At 40.9% G+C, this 19,720-nt stretch overlaps 1 protein-coding gene across 4 annotated transcripts in view; it reads right to left on the minus strand.

The window, feature by feature from the left end:
* Nucleotides 1–19,720, minus strand: part of CYB5R4 (cytochrome b5 reductase 4) — a 189,966-nt gene that overhangs the window by 125,519 nt on the left and 44,727 nt on the right. For all 4 annotated transcript variants that reach the window (XM_008263160.5, XM_089332946.1, XM_070073823.2 and 1 more), the window contains 2 exons: nt 11,756–11,856; nt 1,825–1,906 (listed from right to left, as the gene is read on the minus strand). In XM_008263160.5, the coding sequence (XP_008261382.1) occupies nt 1,825–1,906; nt 11,756–11,856 (183 nt within the window). The remainder of the gene's footprint in view (nt 1–1,824; nt 1,907–11,755; nt 11,857–19,720) is intronic.

Consider the following 19,720-nt stretch of genomic DNA (forward strand, 5'->3'; position numbering starts at 1 on the left):
TTCTGAACTAAAAAATCTTTCTCTTTAGCTACTATGTCCCTTTTATACAGTTCTCACATATATCTTATTTGTTTTATAGCAACAGGAAGAAAAATAATCCTATTGATCACCTATCAGACTTGCTGTGCAAGGAACCTTACTCAGGCTACTTCTTAGTAGCATTAATCACTGTACATACCTGGAAACTGATGCTCCCTGGTAGAAACTGTCCCAAAGACTGCACAGCCAATAGGCCATGGACGTAGAGTTCAAACCTAGGTATGCCTGTGCTATTTCCATACTGCTGATCAAGGCTCTTGGCAATAAAGCCTTGAATTACAAAACTCAGTGAAATAATTAATAGATGATTCTGTCTTAACAAATCAATTTCATTGAATTTCAGTGAAAAGGTCAGGAGTTATTCAAAAGAAATGCCTATCATTCCTTAATAGAAAAGGGTTATAGAAAGTATTACTAGAGGCCGGCGCCGCGGCTCAATAGGCTAATCCTCCACCTAGCGGCGCCAGCATACCGGGTTCTAGTCCCGGTCGGGGCGCCGGTTCTGTCCCGGTTGCCCCTCTTCCAGGCCAGCTCTCTGCTGTGGCCCAGGAAGGCAGTGGAGGATGGCCCAAGTGCTTGGGTCCTGCACCCCATGGGAGACCAGGAAAAGCACCTGGCTCCTGCCTTCGGATCAGCGCAGCGCGCCGGCCCCGGCGGCCATTGGAGGGTGAACCAATGGCAAAGGAAGACCTTTCTCTCTGTCTCTCTCTCTCACTATCCACTCTGCCAGTCAAAAAAAAAAAAAAAAAAAAAAAGAAAGAAAGAAAGATAAAAAAAGAAAGTATTACTAGAACTCCAATTCCATGTCTAAAATTCTCAATGGCTGCTCTTCTGAAAGCCAATCAAGAACTAATAAGATGACATTGAACAAAACCCAGATTGTAGAGTTCCAGCTCAAAGTAAGAAAAAGAAATGGAATACACTTTAAAAGAAGTTTAAAATAAGACTGGAGTTATCTGTAGCAAAGGAGCATGGATTATGACTTTTCAAAGCAAATAGGGTGAAAAGTTGGGATGGAAAATTTCACTATGTAATTTTTATATACTATGATTTCTAAAGTGTGTAAATATTATTATTTGATCAAAATATAAGTTCTAAAAACTAATCTAAAAATCAGTCCTAACCAAATATTAGAGTAATTAAGTAGCTAATCTGCCTATGCAACAAGAGAATATGAAACTAATAAAAACTAAGAAAAGAGTAAAGTGTTCACTTTCACAAATATTTAAGCCTCATATACTATGATTTTCTATACAAAACATGCCAATTTTTAAGGGAATGTTTACATAATGAAGCAAAATCTTTAGAGGGACTAGACCAAGAGGTCAGCAAAAGTGAGAAAAATGTAGTGACTTATTGAATTCTATTTGTTGAAATCCAACTTTAAAAACAAAGGACTATGGGGCTGGCATACCGGGTTAAGCTGCCATTTGCAAAGCTCGTATCCCATATTGGCGCTGGTTCAAGAGCTGGCTACTCCACTTCCAATCCATCTCCCTGCTAGTGTGCCTGAGAAAGCAGCAGAAGATAGCCCAAAGTGCTTGGGCCCTTGCACTCACGTGGGAGACCCAGAAGCTCTAGGCTCCTAGCTTCAGCCTGACCAAGCCCTGGTTGTTGAGGTCATTTGGGGAGTGAACCAGCGGATAGAAGATCTCTCCCTTCCTCCCTCTCTCTATCTCTCTTTAACTCTGCCTTTCAAACATATACTAAATAAATAAATAAATTTAAAAAAAGGACTACATGTGCAATACACATCAATGCTGGTTTAGCACCAGCTCCCCTCACCTTTTGAAATGGTGGGTTTAACTGCCATTCTTCCAACCAGGCATTCTTTCAGCATGGATTCATAATTAACCCAACGATGAACCTAGCAGGGGAGAAGAATGCAATGCTGAATGTAACTCCATGGATCCTCTCACTTTATTATGATCAAAACTACATCCTAAACCACTCTGAACACACACCTCAAAACTAAGAAACAGATTCAATTAATCAAGGGAGTGACAAAAAGGCAGCAAAGACAGGGATTGTTTATACAGTATTCTCAAAGTTTGTCTACGGGCTCCTGGAGGTTTCTCAGGTTTTGGGTATCCATGAGGGAGGTCTCCATTAGCTTCATGAAAATATTAAGATGTTGTGTGCCCTTGTCACTGTTTTCAAATTTGCACTGGTGCTACAACAATAGTGGTGGGTAAAATGTTGTTATCTTAGTACTAATTAAGGCAGGAGACCTAAACTGTATTAGTGATCATTATATTTTTACCACCAGATTCTGGGGAGGAGGGGTGCTGATATTTCAGAATATCCTTTCTTCATGAATTAAAAAAATCATTCATTTACCTAAATCTGGACCCTTGAGTACTCATGTTTTTTTTTATATTCAATGTGACAAACCAGAAAGTTCTCAAAACTCATCTATTATAAAGTATGATAGTTGCCCTGAGGACACTTAAATAGCTGTTTGATCTGCAAATCAAAATGGGCTTTTTTTCATGAAAGGCCATTTATACAAGAAAGAATGCCTAATAAACAAAGCATTTATTCAGACTTGGGTATTTAACAGACATCTTCTTGAAAAATAAACAAAGACTGTCACTTCAAGGAAGAAAACTGACAAAACTCATAGCCAGATACCACTGGTGGGAATTAAATTTAAATAACCTTCGTTTAGGGCACTTTCTCAATTTGCATTAAAAAGCCCAAAAATATGTTTCTCTTTCACTCAGATATTCTGGAACATATCTGGAAAAATATTGGAAATAATTCAAGTAACCAATTATACAAAAACAAGTAAAGGAAGATAATATTATTCAATACAAAAGTACATAATCATTAAAATAATCAGGTCAAATAATATTGATAACAGCATCTCTATGTTTTAGTAAATAAATATTGATTATAATAACATATCAAAAGGTACATATACTTAGAAATTGGCACTTATTTACAAATATAAACACAAAGGGTATTTACCAAGCATTTATGGAGCATCCATTAGTGTCTACAGCACTACCTTTGCCATTGGTCTTTTCAGCCTGAGATTGGGTACAATTTAAACAGATAAAACAGAAAGACAGTCAAAGAGAGAAAGATATGAGGTTTGTCAATCATGGAGGTGGTGAAAAATGACAGGTACTTCAGTTTGCTTAAAGTAAGATGCAATTAAGAATATCTGCCCTCATCTATACTTTTTAGGGCCTCAAATGCCAAGATAAAACCTGTAAATGGTGAGCCACTGAGAACTGAATAGCAAGGTACTAAGACAACTGAGTTTAAGAATATGAATCTACCTGTCATGTTATTTAAATTAGCACTAAAGGCAAAGTTAGTTGGACAGCTTTACAAGGACAGGACTAGAGAGGGTGCTGATGGCTTAAACTAAGGCACTGGGAAAAGAAAAAATTGTTTAAAGATAGAGCAAAGAAATGGCCAGATACTGGGGCATAATGACAGAAAGCAAAGATTCTCAGTGGTTTCATGTCTATTAACAGAAACAGGAAACAGGAGAAAAGAAGATGAGTTGATATTATCTGAGAGCACACTGAGTTGAAGTGCCACCATGTTATCAAAGTGACCATCAGGCAGCTGGAAATACAAGAAAAGGGATCATGGGGCCAGCATGGTGGTGCAGAGGGTTAAACCGCTGCTTGCAGTGCTGGCATCCCAAAAGGACGCTGGTTCGCATCCTGGCTGTTCCACTGCCAATCCAGCTCCCTGTTAATGGCTTGAGAAAGCAATGGAAAATGGGCCAAATATGCGTTGGCCATTGCAGCCATTTGGGGAGTGAACCAGCAGATACAAGATCTTTCTCTCTCTCTCTCTCTCTCTCTCTTCCTCCTAATTCAGCCTTTCAAATAAATAAATGTCTCATAAAAAAAAAAAGAGGTCAGCAGTGAGATCAAAACAGGAGGCAAAGAAAATGACATTAATATTCTTCGTACAACTCAAATTCTGGGTATAAGTAAATTCTCACATGGAAAGATGCAACAAGCTGCACTGTAGTTTCTAGAATACAAATGTTCATTTCCATGGTGGTAGAAACTCATAAATAATTTAAACTTCACTAATCTATTTAAAGCCAAAGGGAATGAAGAAATTTGGTGACCAAAATACTATTTTAACTGCTAAATATATCAATTATAACAATATAACAATAAAAAATACAACAGTTCTTGTGACTTCTGTGGGGAGCAACCGGACTAGACTGAGTTACTGGAATTAAGACTTATTCTATGCATCTGCTCTCCCACAATATGGCGCTGGGAGAGAAGTAAACAGCTTCCGCACAGCTGCCTCCAGTTCAACCAATTAACTGTAGGACTTGCTCCTGATTGGAGAGCAGCGTACTCGGCGTGTGGGCAGCCGAGTTGGGATTGGCGGAGCAGGACTATAAAGGAGGAGAGAAACGGCATGCACCAGGAACATCTATGGGGAACATCTAAGGGAACCCGTGCAGCCCCCGAGAAAGCCGGCCGGCGGTGTGCCGCTCCCCTGCGGAAGTGGGGAATGCGGCCAGGGGGAACTGCCCTTCCACGGAGGTGGAAGGGATAGTAGCCAACCCGGGAAGAACCAGCAGCAAACCCGGGGAGGGCCGAGCAGACGAAAGAACAGCGCAGGGTCCTGTGTCGTTCCTCCACGAAGAGGGGGAGCGACATAATGGTGCCGTGACTCGGATAGGAAACCTAGGACGGATAGGAAACCTAGCTCGGATAGGAAACCTAGGACGGATATGAAACTTAAACGGGAAGAAACGGGAAGAACTGGGAAAATACCGGAGAGAGAGACTAGCAAAGAGCCTAGGTGCCGGAAGAAGCTATTGAAAGCCTAGGCATAGACTCGGATATGGACTGTGGGAAAGAAGTTAGGATTGAAAGCGAAAGTGAAAGCTTTCATAGACTCGGATGCGGACTATGGCGGGGAAGCTAGGAGATTGAAAGCGAAAGTGAAACCTGGAGGAGGCTTGGACTCGGATATGGACTGTGGGAAAGAAGTTAGGATTTAAAGTGAAAGCAAGAAGAAACAGACTCAGATACGGACTGCAGGTTGAAAGTGAAAGTGAAACCTATAAGAAACTTAGACTTGGATACGGACTGTGGGGAGAGGCCAGGAGAAATGAGGGAGGAATATTGTTGGAAGAAAACTTAGGGAAACACACCGGGTAGAGAAAAATGTTAGGGAGGATGAAGCCGCGAGTGCAGGCCAAGCCATCTTGGAATTCTTCAAGTCACCCTGGGGAGCAAGAGGCGAAGATCTGGAACCAGAGGCAGAGACGTGGGCCGCCAGGATTCGCCAGGTTAGTCCGGGGAACTTGGATTGAATGCCGGTGGTGGCGGAAACATTCGTGGAAGCCGCCGCGTGCAGAGAGAGCACGGGGCATTGGCGCGAGGCCGTGGTGCGGACGCGAAGTGCGTGGAGACCGCGGAGCGTGTGCGCAGAGCCGGGAACCCGCCGGCGGGGCGAGGCGCCAGGAAGCCGCGCAGAGCTGTGAAGCTGCCGTGGGGCGAGGTGCCGAGAAGCAGCCTCGGGGCGGGCGCCGCCGGGAAGCCGCAGGGATAAGAGAAACAGAAGTTTAGAAGTAAAGTGAGAGAAATAGGAATGCTGGAAGATGGAAGTAGAATGGGAGAAATAGGAATGCCCGGACATAGAGAAATAGAGAAATAGAAAGGCCTCCCCACAACATGGCAATTAGAGAGCTTGGATTCGGTCTGCCTGATTGAGTGAGGCGATGAGCACCTGGGTGGCTAGCAGCTTATTCGCCGCAGGTCACCGAAGACCGGGCACGAATTAACATCAGTAAGGCTTCCCCACAATGCAACAATTAGGAGGCTTGGATTCGGTCTGCCTGATTTAAGGCGGTAAGCACCAGCAAGCAGCTCGACCAAAGCATGAGCTGCAGGTCACCGAAGATAGGCACAAACCAACACTAATAAGTCTCCCCCACAATACGGCAATGAGAAGGCTTGGATTCGGTTTGCCTGATAGGTTTTGTAAGCACCTGCAGGCAGTTCTAGCAGAGCAGAGCATGCGCTGCAGGGCACCGAACACAGGCACGCATCAGCGCCTAAAAACCTCCTCACAACATGGCGAAGAGAGGACCCGGATTCGGTTTGCCTGATTGATAGGACTTGTAAGAGCCTGTGGCAACTCTAGCAAGTAGAGCAGAGTGTGTGCCGCGGGACACCGAAGACAGGCGCGTATCAACGCCAAAAAATAAAAAGAAAGGGGGATCTGTGGGGAGCAACCGGACTAGACTGAGTTACTGGAATTAAGACTTATTCTATGCATCTGCTCTCCCACAATATGGCGCTGGGAGAGAAGTAAACAGCTTCCGCACAGCTGCCTCCAGTTCAACCAATTAACTGTAGGACTTGCTCCTGATTGGAGAGCAGCGTACTCGGCGTGTGGGCAGCCGAGTTGGGATTGGCGGAGCAGGACTATAAAGGAGGAGAGAAACGGCATGCACCAGGAACATCTATGGGGAACATCTAAGGGAACCCGTGCAGCCCCCGAGAAAGCCGGCCGGCGGTGTGCCGCTCCCCTGCAGAAGTGGGGAATGCGGCCAGGGGGAACTGCCCTTCCACGGAGGTGGAAGGGATAGTAGCCAACCCGGGAAGAACCAGCAGCAAACCCGGGGAGGGCCGAGCAGACGAAAGAACAGCGCAGGGTCCTGTGTTGCTCCTCCACGAAGAGGGGGAGCGACAACTTCTCTAAAATAAGGTTTCTTTAAATAAGGTACATATCACCTCATAACACTGAGAAATATAAGCAAGTCTAGATCTTACTGAAAATGTTTCTTGTGCATCAAGAAGTTATAAGGCAGATAAGATAAAACTGTGGCAGATCAGGTTTTAGACAAATATCCCTAACCATTTCTTTCTTTTTTTTTCCTAAAGATTTATTTATTTATTTGAAAGTCAGAGTTACACAGAGAGAGCAGAGGCAGAGAGAGAGAGAGAGAGAGAGAGTCTTCCATCTGCTGGTTCAGTCCCCAGTTGGCTGCAATGGCCAGAGCTGCCATAGCAGAGCTGGTTTGGAAGAGGTGCCAGGACTCAAACCCGAGCCATAAGGGATGCCAGCATTGCAGGCAGTGGCTTTACCCACTAAGCCACAGCACCAGCCCCTCCTAATTGCTTCTACTGAGCTTGTATTGCTAGATAATAATACCACCAAATCACAATAGAGACTTGTCTTAAAGCAGCAATAAGAAGCTCCCAAGAACAATGCTATCAAACCTGATTTCTCTCCAATCCAGGAAGAACAGTAATAGTAAACTAGATTCTGCCAGACAAGTAGGTGCATTTAGATACTTTAAATATAAAACAAATTATATTTCTGTCACCTGGTCAAAAAAAGCCTAAGATGGAAGAGAACAAGAGACCAGAGATCAAGTTATATTTGATCAGAAAAAACCTTATACAATCTGCTTCAGGTATCTGCAGTGATAAAAACCCACAATATGGTTAATCAACATTCAAATATAAAAAAAAAAAAACACAAACTTTTTGAGACAAAGGCACATTTCTATCCTTCTAAAGACTGCCCTCTCAGTAAATTGATATTAATTAATATATTCGGTATGGTTTTAAATACTGTAAGAACTAATGCTTCTTTTTAGTAAATAAAAGGGGAAACGTGAGATACTAATACAGAATTTCTACTATCACTTGAGAAAAAATAAATTTTTTAATCATTAATCAACCTCATCTAACTTTTTACTTGAAAGGCAGATTCTGTATATTGAGGCAAGTTGAATACATAATAATCTCCAAATGAGAAAAGATTAACAGTAAAAAGGCTTACATGATTTGTTAAAAGTGATTTAATATGTCTTCCAAAGTTCCTTCTTCTAATCTAACTAATCTAATCTAATTCTAGCCAGTCAAATCCCATAACACATCAGAAAGATCACTCACCCAGACCAAGAGGGATTTTTTGCAAATCAATCAATGTGATACATCACATTAACAAACTGAAGAACAAAAACCACATGGTTATCTCAAAAGATGCAGAGAACACATCCATTAAAAATACAACCCCCTTTCATGATGGAAACTCTAAGCAAACTAGGTATAGAATGAATATTCCTCAACACAATCAATTGACAGCATCGATTGAGTGGGGAAAAGTTGGAAGCATTCCCACTGAGATCTAGAACCAGACAAGGATGTCCACTCTCACCACTGCTATTCAATATAGTCCTGGAAGTTTTAGCCAGAGTCATTAGGCAAGAAAAAGAAATCAAAGGGATATACATTGGGAAGGAAGAAGTCAAACTATCCCTATGTGCAAAGACACGATTCTATATATAGGGGATCCAAAAGACTCCAATAAGAGACTACTGGAACTCATAGAAGTGTTTGGTAAGGTAGCAGGCTATAAAATCAGTACACAAAAAGCAACAGCCTTTGTATACACAGACAATGACATGGCTGAGAAAGACTTTCTAGGATCAATCCCATTCATAATAACTGCAAAAAAAAAAAAAATCAAATACCTTAAAATAAATTTAACCAAGGATGTCAAAGAACTCTATGATGAGAATTACAAAATATTAAAGAAAGAAATAGAGGAAGATACAAAAAATGGGAAAATCTTCCATGTTCATGGATTAGAAGGATCAATATCATCAAAAAGTTCATACTTCCAAAGCAATTTATAGATTCAATGTGATACCAATCAAAATAATAAGGACATTCTTCTCATAGGAAAAATGATGTTGAAATTCATATGGAAACAAAGGAGGCCTTGAATGGCTAAAGCAATCTTCTACAACAAAAATAAAGCTGGAGGCATCACAATACCAGATTTCAAGATATACTTCAGGGCAGTTATAATCAAAACAGCCTGGTACTGGTACAAAAACAGATGGATAGACCAACAGAATAGAACAGAAACTGCAGAAATCAACCCTACAGCCATCTTATATTTGATAAAGGAGCTAAAATCAATCCCTGGAGCAAGGACAGTCTCTTCAACAAATGGTGCTAGCAAAACTGTATTTCCACATGCAGAAGTATAAAGCAAGACCCCTATCTTACAGCTTACACAAAAATCCACTCAAAATGGATTAAAGATCTAAATCTATGACTCAACACCATCAGATTATTAGAGAATGTTGAGGAAACCCTGCAAGAAACTGGCATAGGCAAAGACTTCTTGGAAAAGACCCCAGAGACACAAGCAATCAAAGCTAAAATTAACAAATGGGATTACATCAAATTGAGAAGCTTCTGGACTGTAAAAGCAGCACTCAGAAATGAAAAGTCAACTTAGAGAAAGGGAGAAATTATTTGCAAACTAGAAACTGATAAAGGATTAATAACCAGAATATATGAAAATCAAGAAACTCAACAACAAAACAAAAAAAACCACTGAAGAAATGGGCAAAGAACTTAAACAGACATTTTTCAAAAGAAGAAATCCAAATCACCTACAGACACATGAAAAAATGCTCAGGATCACTAGCCATCAGGGAAATGTTAAATCAACACCACAATCAGGTTTCACTTCACTCCACTTAGAATGGCTCTCATACAGAAATCAACAAACAACAAATGCTGGTGAGGATGTGGGGAAAAAGGTACCTAATCCACTGTTGGTGGGAATGTAAACTGGTACAGCCACCGTGTAAGCAGTATGGAGATACCTCAGAAATCTAAACACAGACCTACCATATGACCCAGCCATCCCACACCTGGGAATTTATCCAAGGGAAAATGAAATCAGCATATGAAAGAGTTATCTGCACCCCCATGTGTATTATAGCTCAATTCACAACAGCTAAGAATGGATCAAACCAAATGCCCTTCAACTGAAGACTAGACAAAGAAATTATGGGATATGTACACTATGGAATACTACACAGCAATAAAAAATGAAATCTGGTCATTTACAACAAAATGCATGAAAATAGAAAACAGCATACTAGTGAAATAAACTAGTCCCAAAGGGACAAATATCACAAGTACTCCCTGACCTGTGATAACTAACAGAGCACCTAAAAGGCAATCTTTTAGAAGTGAAATTGATACTTTGAGAAGCAATGACTTGAACAGCCCTTGTCTTAAGAGTTTTTTTCATACTATTTGTTGAACTCTTTAATTAGCATAGAATTAACTATATGTGCATAAAGTTGAATGAAAATAGATCTCAGTAAAAAATAAGAGTGGGAATAAGAGAGGAAGGAGGAAGAGACAGGAATTGGGAGTATAGGTTGGAGGGTGGCATGGTGGGAAGAATCAGTATGTTCCTAAAGTTGTAATTATTCAGTGTATGAAGTTTGTAACTGTAAAGCTGTATGGTTCTACATACATTCCTATGGACTTACTTCTAAGGATACAGTTTAAAAACTTGCCATGGGACCCCCAATCCCATGGGTAGTAAAAATACTATCTTAAGTGTTAAAGTGATCATATGAATAGGATTAATCATATGGATAGGATTATTATTAAGTTTGGTAATAATAGAATTAAACAGTAGTGAATGTTCCAACATGGGAAGCAGTCCACACAGCAGATTCACAGAATGACAACCCCTTTAAATAATACTCTGACCTCAGAATCAGCCCTTAAGGCATTCTGGTCTGGCTGAAAAGCCCACAAGTGCATTTCAGGCACAGAAAGCCAAGACACTGAGGCATAATATGTCCTACATGAAGGATCTCGGTGGGTGAGACCCCAGTGGAAAGAAGTAATCATCAAAGAAGGAGGTTCTTTTCTCTGAAGGGAGGAGAAAATTTCCACTTTGCTTTTGGCCTTGTCTAAATACTGACAGAGTTTGTGGATTCAAAAGGCTTCCATAACCTAGGCAGCTAGTGTCAAGAGCCTCAGGTGATGAATGATGTCATACACAAGAGTGTTGTTATATTAACAAGAGTCGCTGAGCATTAATTTCCCATGCAGGACCTCTGTCCTCAAAGAGTTGTAATTATAATTATGTCTAAGTACTCCCAAAAGATATACCATTCTTGGGTGCTTCATTAAAGTTAATTAATATTTAAAAACAAAATAAAAAATAAGTGAAATTAACTTCAAGATGCAATGATTTTGAATAACCTTTGTCTCAAGTGTTGAGGGACAGTTTTGTTTTTGTTTTTTCTTTACCATGCAAAGTGTTGAACTCTTTATTTAGCATACAGTTGGTCTTCTCTGTATAAAGTTAATCGAAAATGGATCTTAGTGGAGAATGGGGCTGGGAATGGGAAAGGGAGGAGGTAGAGGGGTGGGAGAGTGGGTGGGAGGGCAGGTATGGTGGGAAGAATCGCTATATTCCAAAAGTTGTACTTATGAAATGCATGAAGTCTGTATTCCTTACATAAAAAGTTGCTTTGGGGGGAAAATAAATAAAATAAATAAATGAATGAATAAATAAATAAAACCTTTTAAAAAAGTGATTTAGTATGTTTTCCAGTATTCCTTCTAATCATCACCGTCTCCCATAAGTAAATCATCATTATCAAAGTTAATCAAGACTGAGTTAACACTGGCCAGCAGAGGAGGCAGTGAGCACTCTAACCAATTCAAAATCATCTCTAACATTCTAAAAAAATCATTCAAAGGCAAATTAAATAGCTGCTACTTGTGAGCATCTGCCTACATTTCAAATTTCAAGTCAACATCTGTGAAATGTATTATTTTCTTTCCTTCTACAAATATCATACTGCTAAATATATGAGTACTTTTCCACTGTAGTATTTTGATTAATTTCAGAACCTTACCTGATCAAAAAGGTCAGTCCCATCAGATCCTGCTGCTCTCATTAGTTCATCTTCTCCACCAGGGTGATATTCCATGTATGGGCTGACATTATAAACAAACCCTACATGAAAGCAATGAAAATCAATATCCTAAATGAGTTTTGTAAAAATTATTAAACTTATATTACATTAAATCATTCCAAATACACCTTATTTTTAAAAATCATTATTTCAAGATATCAAGAACTGTAGAGTCTGAGATTATCACACAAGTTAACTTGCCAGAATTCTGGGTCCTGGCAAGCAAAACAAGACTACTAGATTAGAGTCAAAGAGTAGTTTAGAACTCACATCAGTAGCTAGAGTAGTAACAGTTGTTACCAGTTCCCTCAACTTTGATTTCAAGAGCTATGTAAAGAGGGCCAGGTAATGTCTATACTCTCAACATGCTGTATTATAAAGAAGACTCTTGAGCTTAGGAAACTTGAATGTTTTCAAATGAGAAGTACACCTTCCATTCCTCCTAGAGGGAGACACTACTTTTATTAAACTGGACAATAAGCCAACCAGTCTTTCACACTAGAGGGAGACATTGTATCATCCAAAGTTGCTTAGTATATAGACATCTCTGAAAAGGATGTCCAGTACAAAGGCAATGCCTCTGCTCATTATACATACCAAATGCAAAAGACCCATAGCGAATTGCTTCCCTACCACAGCATGATGATGAAATACTGTATTTGTAACTTTTGAAAGTACACACACACACACACACACACACCCCACAGCAATAATATTTCTACTCCATTGTTCACGTCTGCCATAGGAAGAGATCTGGATGAAAAAGAATTGATCTCTTAGTTTGTATATCTGATCTCTGCAAAAGCTAAGCAATGGTAACCACTTAGAATTGCTCTGTGGAAAAAAAAAATCCAACTCTTCTCTGCAACTGCCCATCCCCCCCCCCCACAAAAAACAAAGATTTTTATTTAGATCTTAATCTTTTTATCATCCCCAAATATTTCATCTATCTATTCATATACTCAACCCTTTTTATTTACTTGAGAGAAAGACAGGCAGAAACAGAGACAAGCACAGACACAGATAGGGCCTTCATCTCTTTGTTCACTCCCCAAATGCTAGCAATGGCAAGGCTGGGACAAGACCAAAGCTGGGAGCTGGGAGGGTAATCCAAGACTCCTTGTAAGGATGGCAGGAACCCAATTTTTTGAGCCGTCTCCTCATTACTTCCCAGGGTGTGAATTAGCAGGAAGCTAGAGCCAGGAGCTGAAGCCAGGAATTGAACCAAGGCATTCCAAAGTAAGACACAGGGATCTCAATCATTAGGCTAAATGCCTACTAACAACTATATTTTTATCTCTTAAGAAAGTGGAATAGGGAACAGCAAAAGGAACAGAATAGCTCAATGAAATGCCATTCCAAAGAAGTGAGTGGCTTCTTAAGTTTTTACATAAAAACTTTCTAGCAGACAAAACCAGCTCTAAAGATACCTCCAAAGTGCAATAAGAACAACTGATTTTCTTACTTACAGGACTACTCCCTCTTTTTATGACTTTTACGAATTTAAATAACCTCAGATAACTTGAAAAGTTCACCCTATGTTAATTAAATTTTAGAAAATAACCAATTAGTCCAGATTTCTTCATAAACCTGCTTAAACACAAGCATGAAAAGAAGAAAATTCACAGAAGTCTTTCAGTAGACTTCCACAAACATCTGAAAAATGTTGATTGAGCCCATCCTCTGTCCACATACACCTCTCCTCACCAAATTTAGAAGGAATTTTACTTACTGTTTAATGCTCCAAAATCCACAGACCACAAATTTAAGTAGCAACAATTAGGATCAGATTTAGTCCCTGTAAGCTTTATTTATTTATTTATTTATTTATTGACAGGCAGAGTTAGACAGTGAGAGAGAGACAGAGAGAAAAGTCTTCCTTTTCCGTTGGTTCTCCCCCACAATGGCCGCTGTGGCCAGCGGGCTGCGGCTGGCGCACCGTGCTGATCCGAAGCCAGGAGCCAGGTGCTTCCTCCTGGTCTCCCATGCAGGTGCAGGGCCCAAGCACCTAGGCCATCCTCCACTGCACTCCTGGGCCACAGCAGAGAGCTGGACTGGAAGAGGAGCAACCGGGACAGAATCTGGCGCCCCGTCCAGGTCTAGAACCCGCTGTGCTGGCGCCGCAGGCGGAGGATTAGCCTAGTGAGCCGCGGCACCGGCCCCTGTAAGCTTTTTAAAAGAGGATCCCTTCTAAGTAAGAGTTGAAAACTTTCTCTGCAACCAAATCTTAACTAGGGTTCAAGAGTTTCTCAAGAACAAGAAATCTACAAACAGATCATCTGTGACTGAATTTCATGTGTTTCAGCAATCAGCTCTCCTGGAAGCTTTAACACCTATCTTTGATCAGAATATAAGGCCTGAAACATCCCACATGTGCTCTCTGCTTCCTCAAAGCCCTTTAAATGGACCTGTATCCTCTCACAATCTTAACTTTCTGATGGATTAAGATCACTGTATGAAACGAAGAATATCCCACTCTCTTCAGAAGGACAAAAGTAGAAATCCTTGAGTATGACAGGATTGCAATATGGCAGAACAGGGACAGGGCAGACTGCTCTAGACTAGGGGAAAATAGTAAAAATAAATAAATAAATAAATAAATGGTAGAGAAAGTACATTGTCAGAGGTGAGTTGGCGAGAAAACAGCAGTGGAGATTTTGGGAAGGAGGAGAGACACCGTGGATCAGTGTGCAAGGTGCACATGGACAGCAAGCACAGACACACCACACCCCTCAGCAGCCCTGAGCTGGAGACAGCGCCAGCTTTAAGAGCAAGGTGAGATCACCCTGCAGCAGTCTGTGCCACTGGGGATACAGAGGGAGAGCCTAGCAGACTACACTGTCTTTGAGTTCGGCCCAGAGTCCTGAGGGGAACAGGTACCTGGTCACCCAGAGGCAAAAAACAGGGAGGCCACATTTCTCTCTCCCCATCCACTCCACAATGACACCCAGCAACCAGCTGAGAGAAGGTGGTAGCCATTTTGGACATTAGCAGGTAGCAGTGCAGAATCTCTTGTGGGGGCAACCAGCAACTGGAGGGGACAGATGCAATCTTGTCAGCAGAGGTAACCACGGCAGTTCAGGTGCACAGAACCCAACAAAAGGCAGGGAGGACCATTCCGACATTAGTGCCAGCTTAGAGACTCTTCTATGTGCCCACCAACTAGCGGGGAGAAGGCATGATTATGAAACAAGTATGGCTCAGCCAGTGGCTATTCAGCACGGGTGTGATCCAGGGATTTTACTAGAGGGAAAAATCCATGTTCCCCACTGACTTTGAGTTTGGCTGGGAGGGCTGACAGGGGGCTGGGTACCCACCTACAACTGTGAGGTGCCCCCAGCCTCTCAACATATCACAGGCTCTGGGGCTCAAATTGCACAGGTGGAGCAGCAACAGGCAGCTGGCTCTGGGAATGTCTCAGCCTCTCTGTAGACAGGACAGGCTAGGGGGGCAGAGCAGATCTTCTGCACCCTGTGACACTGGGAGCCCTGTGCAGTGAGATTGTGGAAACTATGTGACTGCATGAGAGGGTGCAGGGTGTAGCTGGGTCTCTGGGTAATAACTGTGTAAGGCTCCACACACTCAGAGCTCCCTAACTGCCTGGAGTAGGTCACTGCAACAGGATCTGTGCTCACACTGAGGACTGAACAGATCCTTTGTGCAGTTCATGTGGAAGTGTGGATAAATGTTACACCCACTGATGGCTAAAATTTGGGCACTGATCACCTTGGAAGAGAGGAGGAGAGGGTGTAATTATACCAACAGGGGTGACTATACCCCTCCATTATGTTAACATGAGATCTACTATGCCCAACTTGGGTGTCACCCTGGATACTTGTACCACCCTGGAGCACTGACCAGAGCTCCCTGGCAATATCTAGCACACACCTCTGGGTATTCACTGAAACAGCAGTTATTCCACTAAGCCACAGAGGAATAGTTCAAAGATAAAACCCATCAGAGGAAAAAACTAAGTACCTCCACAAATGCCTAAAAATAAACACAGAAATTCAAGAAACAATAAGGAAAACAAATGAACCCTCCAAGGAACACAATAACACTTCATATTAGAATGTAAAGATGAAGAGAGAGATGAAATGGCTGAAACAGAATTCAAAAGATTAATCATAGAATTACTCAGAGGCAAATCCATGAATTAAAGAAACCCACATGACATGAATGAAAATGTTTCCATGAAATTGAGATCTTAAAGAGAAATCAAAATAAAATATCAGAAATGAAGAATTTAATAGGTCAAATAAAAAATTCCTAATGTGTAAAAGGAAAGAACAGATTAGAAGACATTTTCAGTGAAATAATTACAGAAAACTTCTCCAATTTACAGAAAGAAAAGGATATGCAAGGGGCCAGTGCTGTGGCGTAGTGACAGACCTGGCTGCTCTACTTCCAATCCAGCCCTCTGCTATGGCCTAGGAAAGCAGTAGAAGACAGCCCAAGTCCTTGGGCCCCTGCACCCATGTGGGAGACCCGGAAGAAGCTCCTGGCTCCTGGCTCTGGATCGGCGCAGCTCTGGCTGTTGCGGCAATCTGGGGAGTGAACCAGCGGATGGAAGACCCCCCCGCCTCTCCTTCTCTCTGTGTGTAACTCTGACATTCAAGTAAAATAAATGGGAAGGGGAGGGGAGGGGAGGGGAGGGGAGGGGAGGGGAGGGGAGGGGAGGACATAAAACTCTTAATAGACATGACCAGAAAAGGTCTTCAACACAGCACACCATAGTCAAACTCTCCACAATAAAACATAAAGAAAACATTCTAAAATGTACATGAGAAAAATGCTAGATTACTTTCAGAGGGTCTCTCAATTAGACTCACGGATGACTTCTCATCAGAAACCCTACAGGCTAAGAGAGAAAGGCAAAACATGGTCCAAGTCTTCATAGAAAAAAATATCAACCCAGAATACTATACCCTGCAAAACTCTCACTTATGAGTGAATGTGAAATAAAGACCTTCTATAACAAACAGAAATTGAAAAAATTTGTCGCTACTCATTCAGCCTTACAAATGCTTAAGGATGTGCTATACAGCTTCTACACAAAAACCCAGAAAGACAATCATCATTATGAAAGAATGTGAAGCCAGAAAAATCTCACAGTAAAAGTAAATCCAAAATAAACAATAGCAATATCTATGGAAAAATAGTAGGACCAAATCATTACTTATCAATAGTAACCTTGAATGAAAATGGCCTAAATTCTCCAATTAAAAAATACAGACTGACTGAATGGATTAAAAACCAAGACCCAGATAGGTTTGCTACCCACAACAAATACACCTCACCAATAAAAATACCCAAAGACTGAAAGAGAACAGATAGAAAAAGATATCTCATGCTAACAGAAAGCAAAAAAGGACATGTGTAGTCATTTTAATATCAGACAAAATAGACTTTAACACAAAAACTATTAAAAGAGACAAAGAAGGGCACTATGTAATGATTAAGGGATCAATCCAACAGGAAGTTGTATCATAAATATATATGTACCCAATTCCAGGGCACATGTCTATTTAAAAGAAATAGTAATGGATCTAAAGGGAGACATAGATTCTAATATAATAGTAATGGGAGACTTCAACACCCACTTTCATCACTGAACAGTTCAACTAGACAGAAAATCAACAAAGAAACAACAGAGATTACCAACACTATGTACCAAATGGATCTAACTACTATCTACATATCTTTTCATCCCACAGTTACAGAATATACATTCTTCTCATTAATGCATGGAACTTTCTCTAGGATAGACCATATACTAGGCCATACAGGAGTCTCAGCAAATTCAAGAAAATCAAAATCATACCATACATCTTCTCTGACCACACTGGAATGAAGCTGGAAATTAACAGCTCAAGAATCTCTAGAATATATGGAAACATATGGAGACTGAACAACATACTCCTGAATGAACAGTGAGTGGGTCATAGAAGAAATCAAAAATGACAATAATACAACATATTAAACTATGGGATACAGCAAAAGCAGTATACAGCAATTGGTGCCTGCGTCAACAAACTGTAACAGTACCAAATAAATGAAATATCAATGCAACTCAAGGACCTAGAAAAAAATCACAAATCACAAATTAGTAGAAGGAAAGAGATAATTAAAATTAGGGAAGAAATAAACAAAATTTAAACAATAAAAATATAAGTTGTGAAATGCAGAGCTGGCTATTTGAAAAATAAACAAAATTGATACAACATTGGCCCAACTAACCAAAAAAGAGGGAGAAGACCTGAATCAAGAACATCAGAGATGAAAAAGGAAATGTAACAACAGATACCTCAGAAATAAAATCAATCATCAGGAATTACTAAAAAGAGCTGTATGCCAACAAATGGGAAACCTAGAAGAAGTAGAAAGACTCCAAGGCACATATAATCTACCAAAATGGAGTCATGAAGACATATAACACCTAAACAGACCAATAACCAAGACGGAGACTGAATCAGTAATAAAGTCCCTCCCAACAAAGAAAAGTCCAGGATTTGATACTTCACTACTGAATTCAATCAGACATTTAAAGAACTAACTCCAATTCTTCTCAAGCTATTCAAAACAATTGAAATGGAAGGTATCCTCCCAAACTCCTTCTATGAAGCCAGCATCACCTTAATTCCTAAACCAGGAAAAAAAGCAACAGACAAGAGAATTATAGACCAATATCCCTGATGAACATAAATGTGAAATTCCTCAACCAAATCTAGCTAATAGAATCCAACAGCACATCAGAAAGATCATTCACCCGGATCAAGTGGGATTTATCCCTTGTACACAGAGATGGTTCAACATTCACAAATCAATGTGATACATTACATTAAGAAACTGAAGAACAAAAACTGTATGACTGTCTCAACAGTGATAAAATACAATACTCTTTCATGATGAAAACTCTTAGCAAACTGGGTACAGAAGGAATATTCCTCAACATAAGGCAATTTATGACAAATCCATGGCCACCGTCCTATTGAATAGAGAAAAGTTGGAATCAGTCCCACTAAGATCCAGAACCAGACAAGGATGCCCACTCTTACCACTGCTATTCAATATAGTCTTGGAAGTCTTAGCCAGAGCCATTAGGCAAGAAAAAGAGATAAAAGGGATACAAATTGGAAAGGAGAAAGTCAAACTATCCTCATTTGCAGATAATATGATTCTATATATGGGGGGACCAAAAGACTCCACTAAGAGACTATTGGAACTCATAAAAGAGTATGGTAAAGTGGCAGGATATAAAATTAACACAAAAAAATCAATAGCCTTTGTATACAAAGACAATGCTATGGCTGAGAAAGAACTTCTAAGATAAATCCCATTCACAATAGCTACAAAAAAAGCTTTAAAATCTTGAAATAAATTTAACCAAAGATGTCAAAGATTTCTACCAAAAAAATTATAAAACATTAAAGAAAGAAATAGAAGACACACAAAAAAGGAAAAACCTTCCATGTTTGTGGATTAGAAGAACCAATATCGGCCGGCACCACGGCTCACTAGGCTAATCCTCTGCCTAGCAGCGCCGGCACACCAGGTTCTAGTCCCGGTCAGGGCGCCGGATTCTGTCCCGGTTGCCCCTCTTCCAGGCCAGCTCTCTGCTGTGGCCAGGGAAGGCAGTGGAGGATGGCCCAGGTGCTTGGGCCCTGCACCCCATGGGAGACCAGGAGAAGCACCTGGCTCCTGGCTCCTGCCATTGGATCAGCGCGGTGCACCGGCCGCAGCGCGCCGGCCGTGGCGGCCATTGGAGGGTGAACCAACGGCAAAAGGAAGACCTTTCTCTCTCTCTCTCTCTCTCTCACTGTCCACTCTGCCTGTCAAAAAAAAAAAAAAAAAAGAAGAACCAATATCATCATCAAAATGTCCATATTACTGAAAGCTATTTAC

The sequence above is a fragment of the Oryctolagus cuniculus genome, chromosome 5, assembly GCF_051225735.1.
Source record: "Oryctolagus cuniculus isolate XC-2025 breed Fujian yellow rabbit chromosome 5, ASM5122573v1, whole genome shotgun sequence".
In the NCBI taxonomy this organism is placed as follows: Eukaryota; Metazoa; Chordata; class Mammalia; order Lagomorpha; family Leporidae; genus Oryctolagus; species Oryctolagus cuniculus.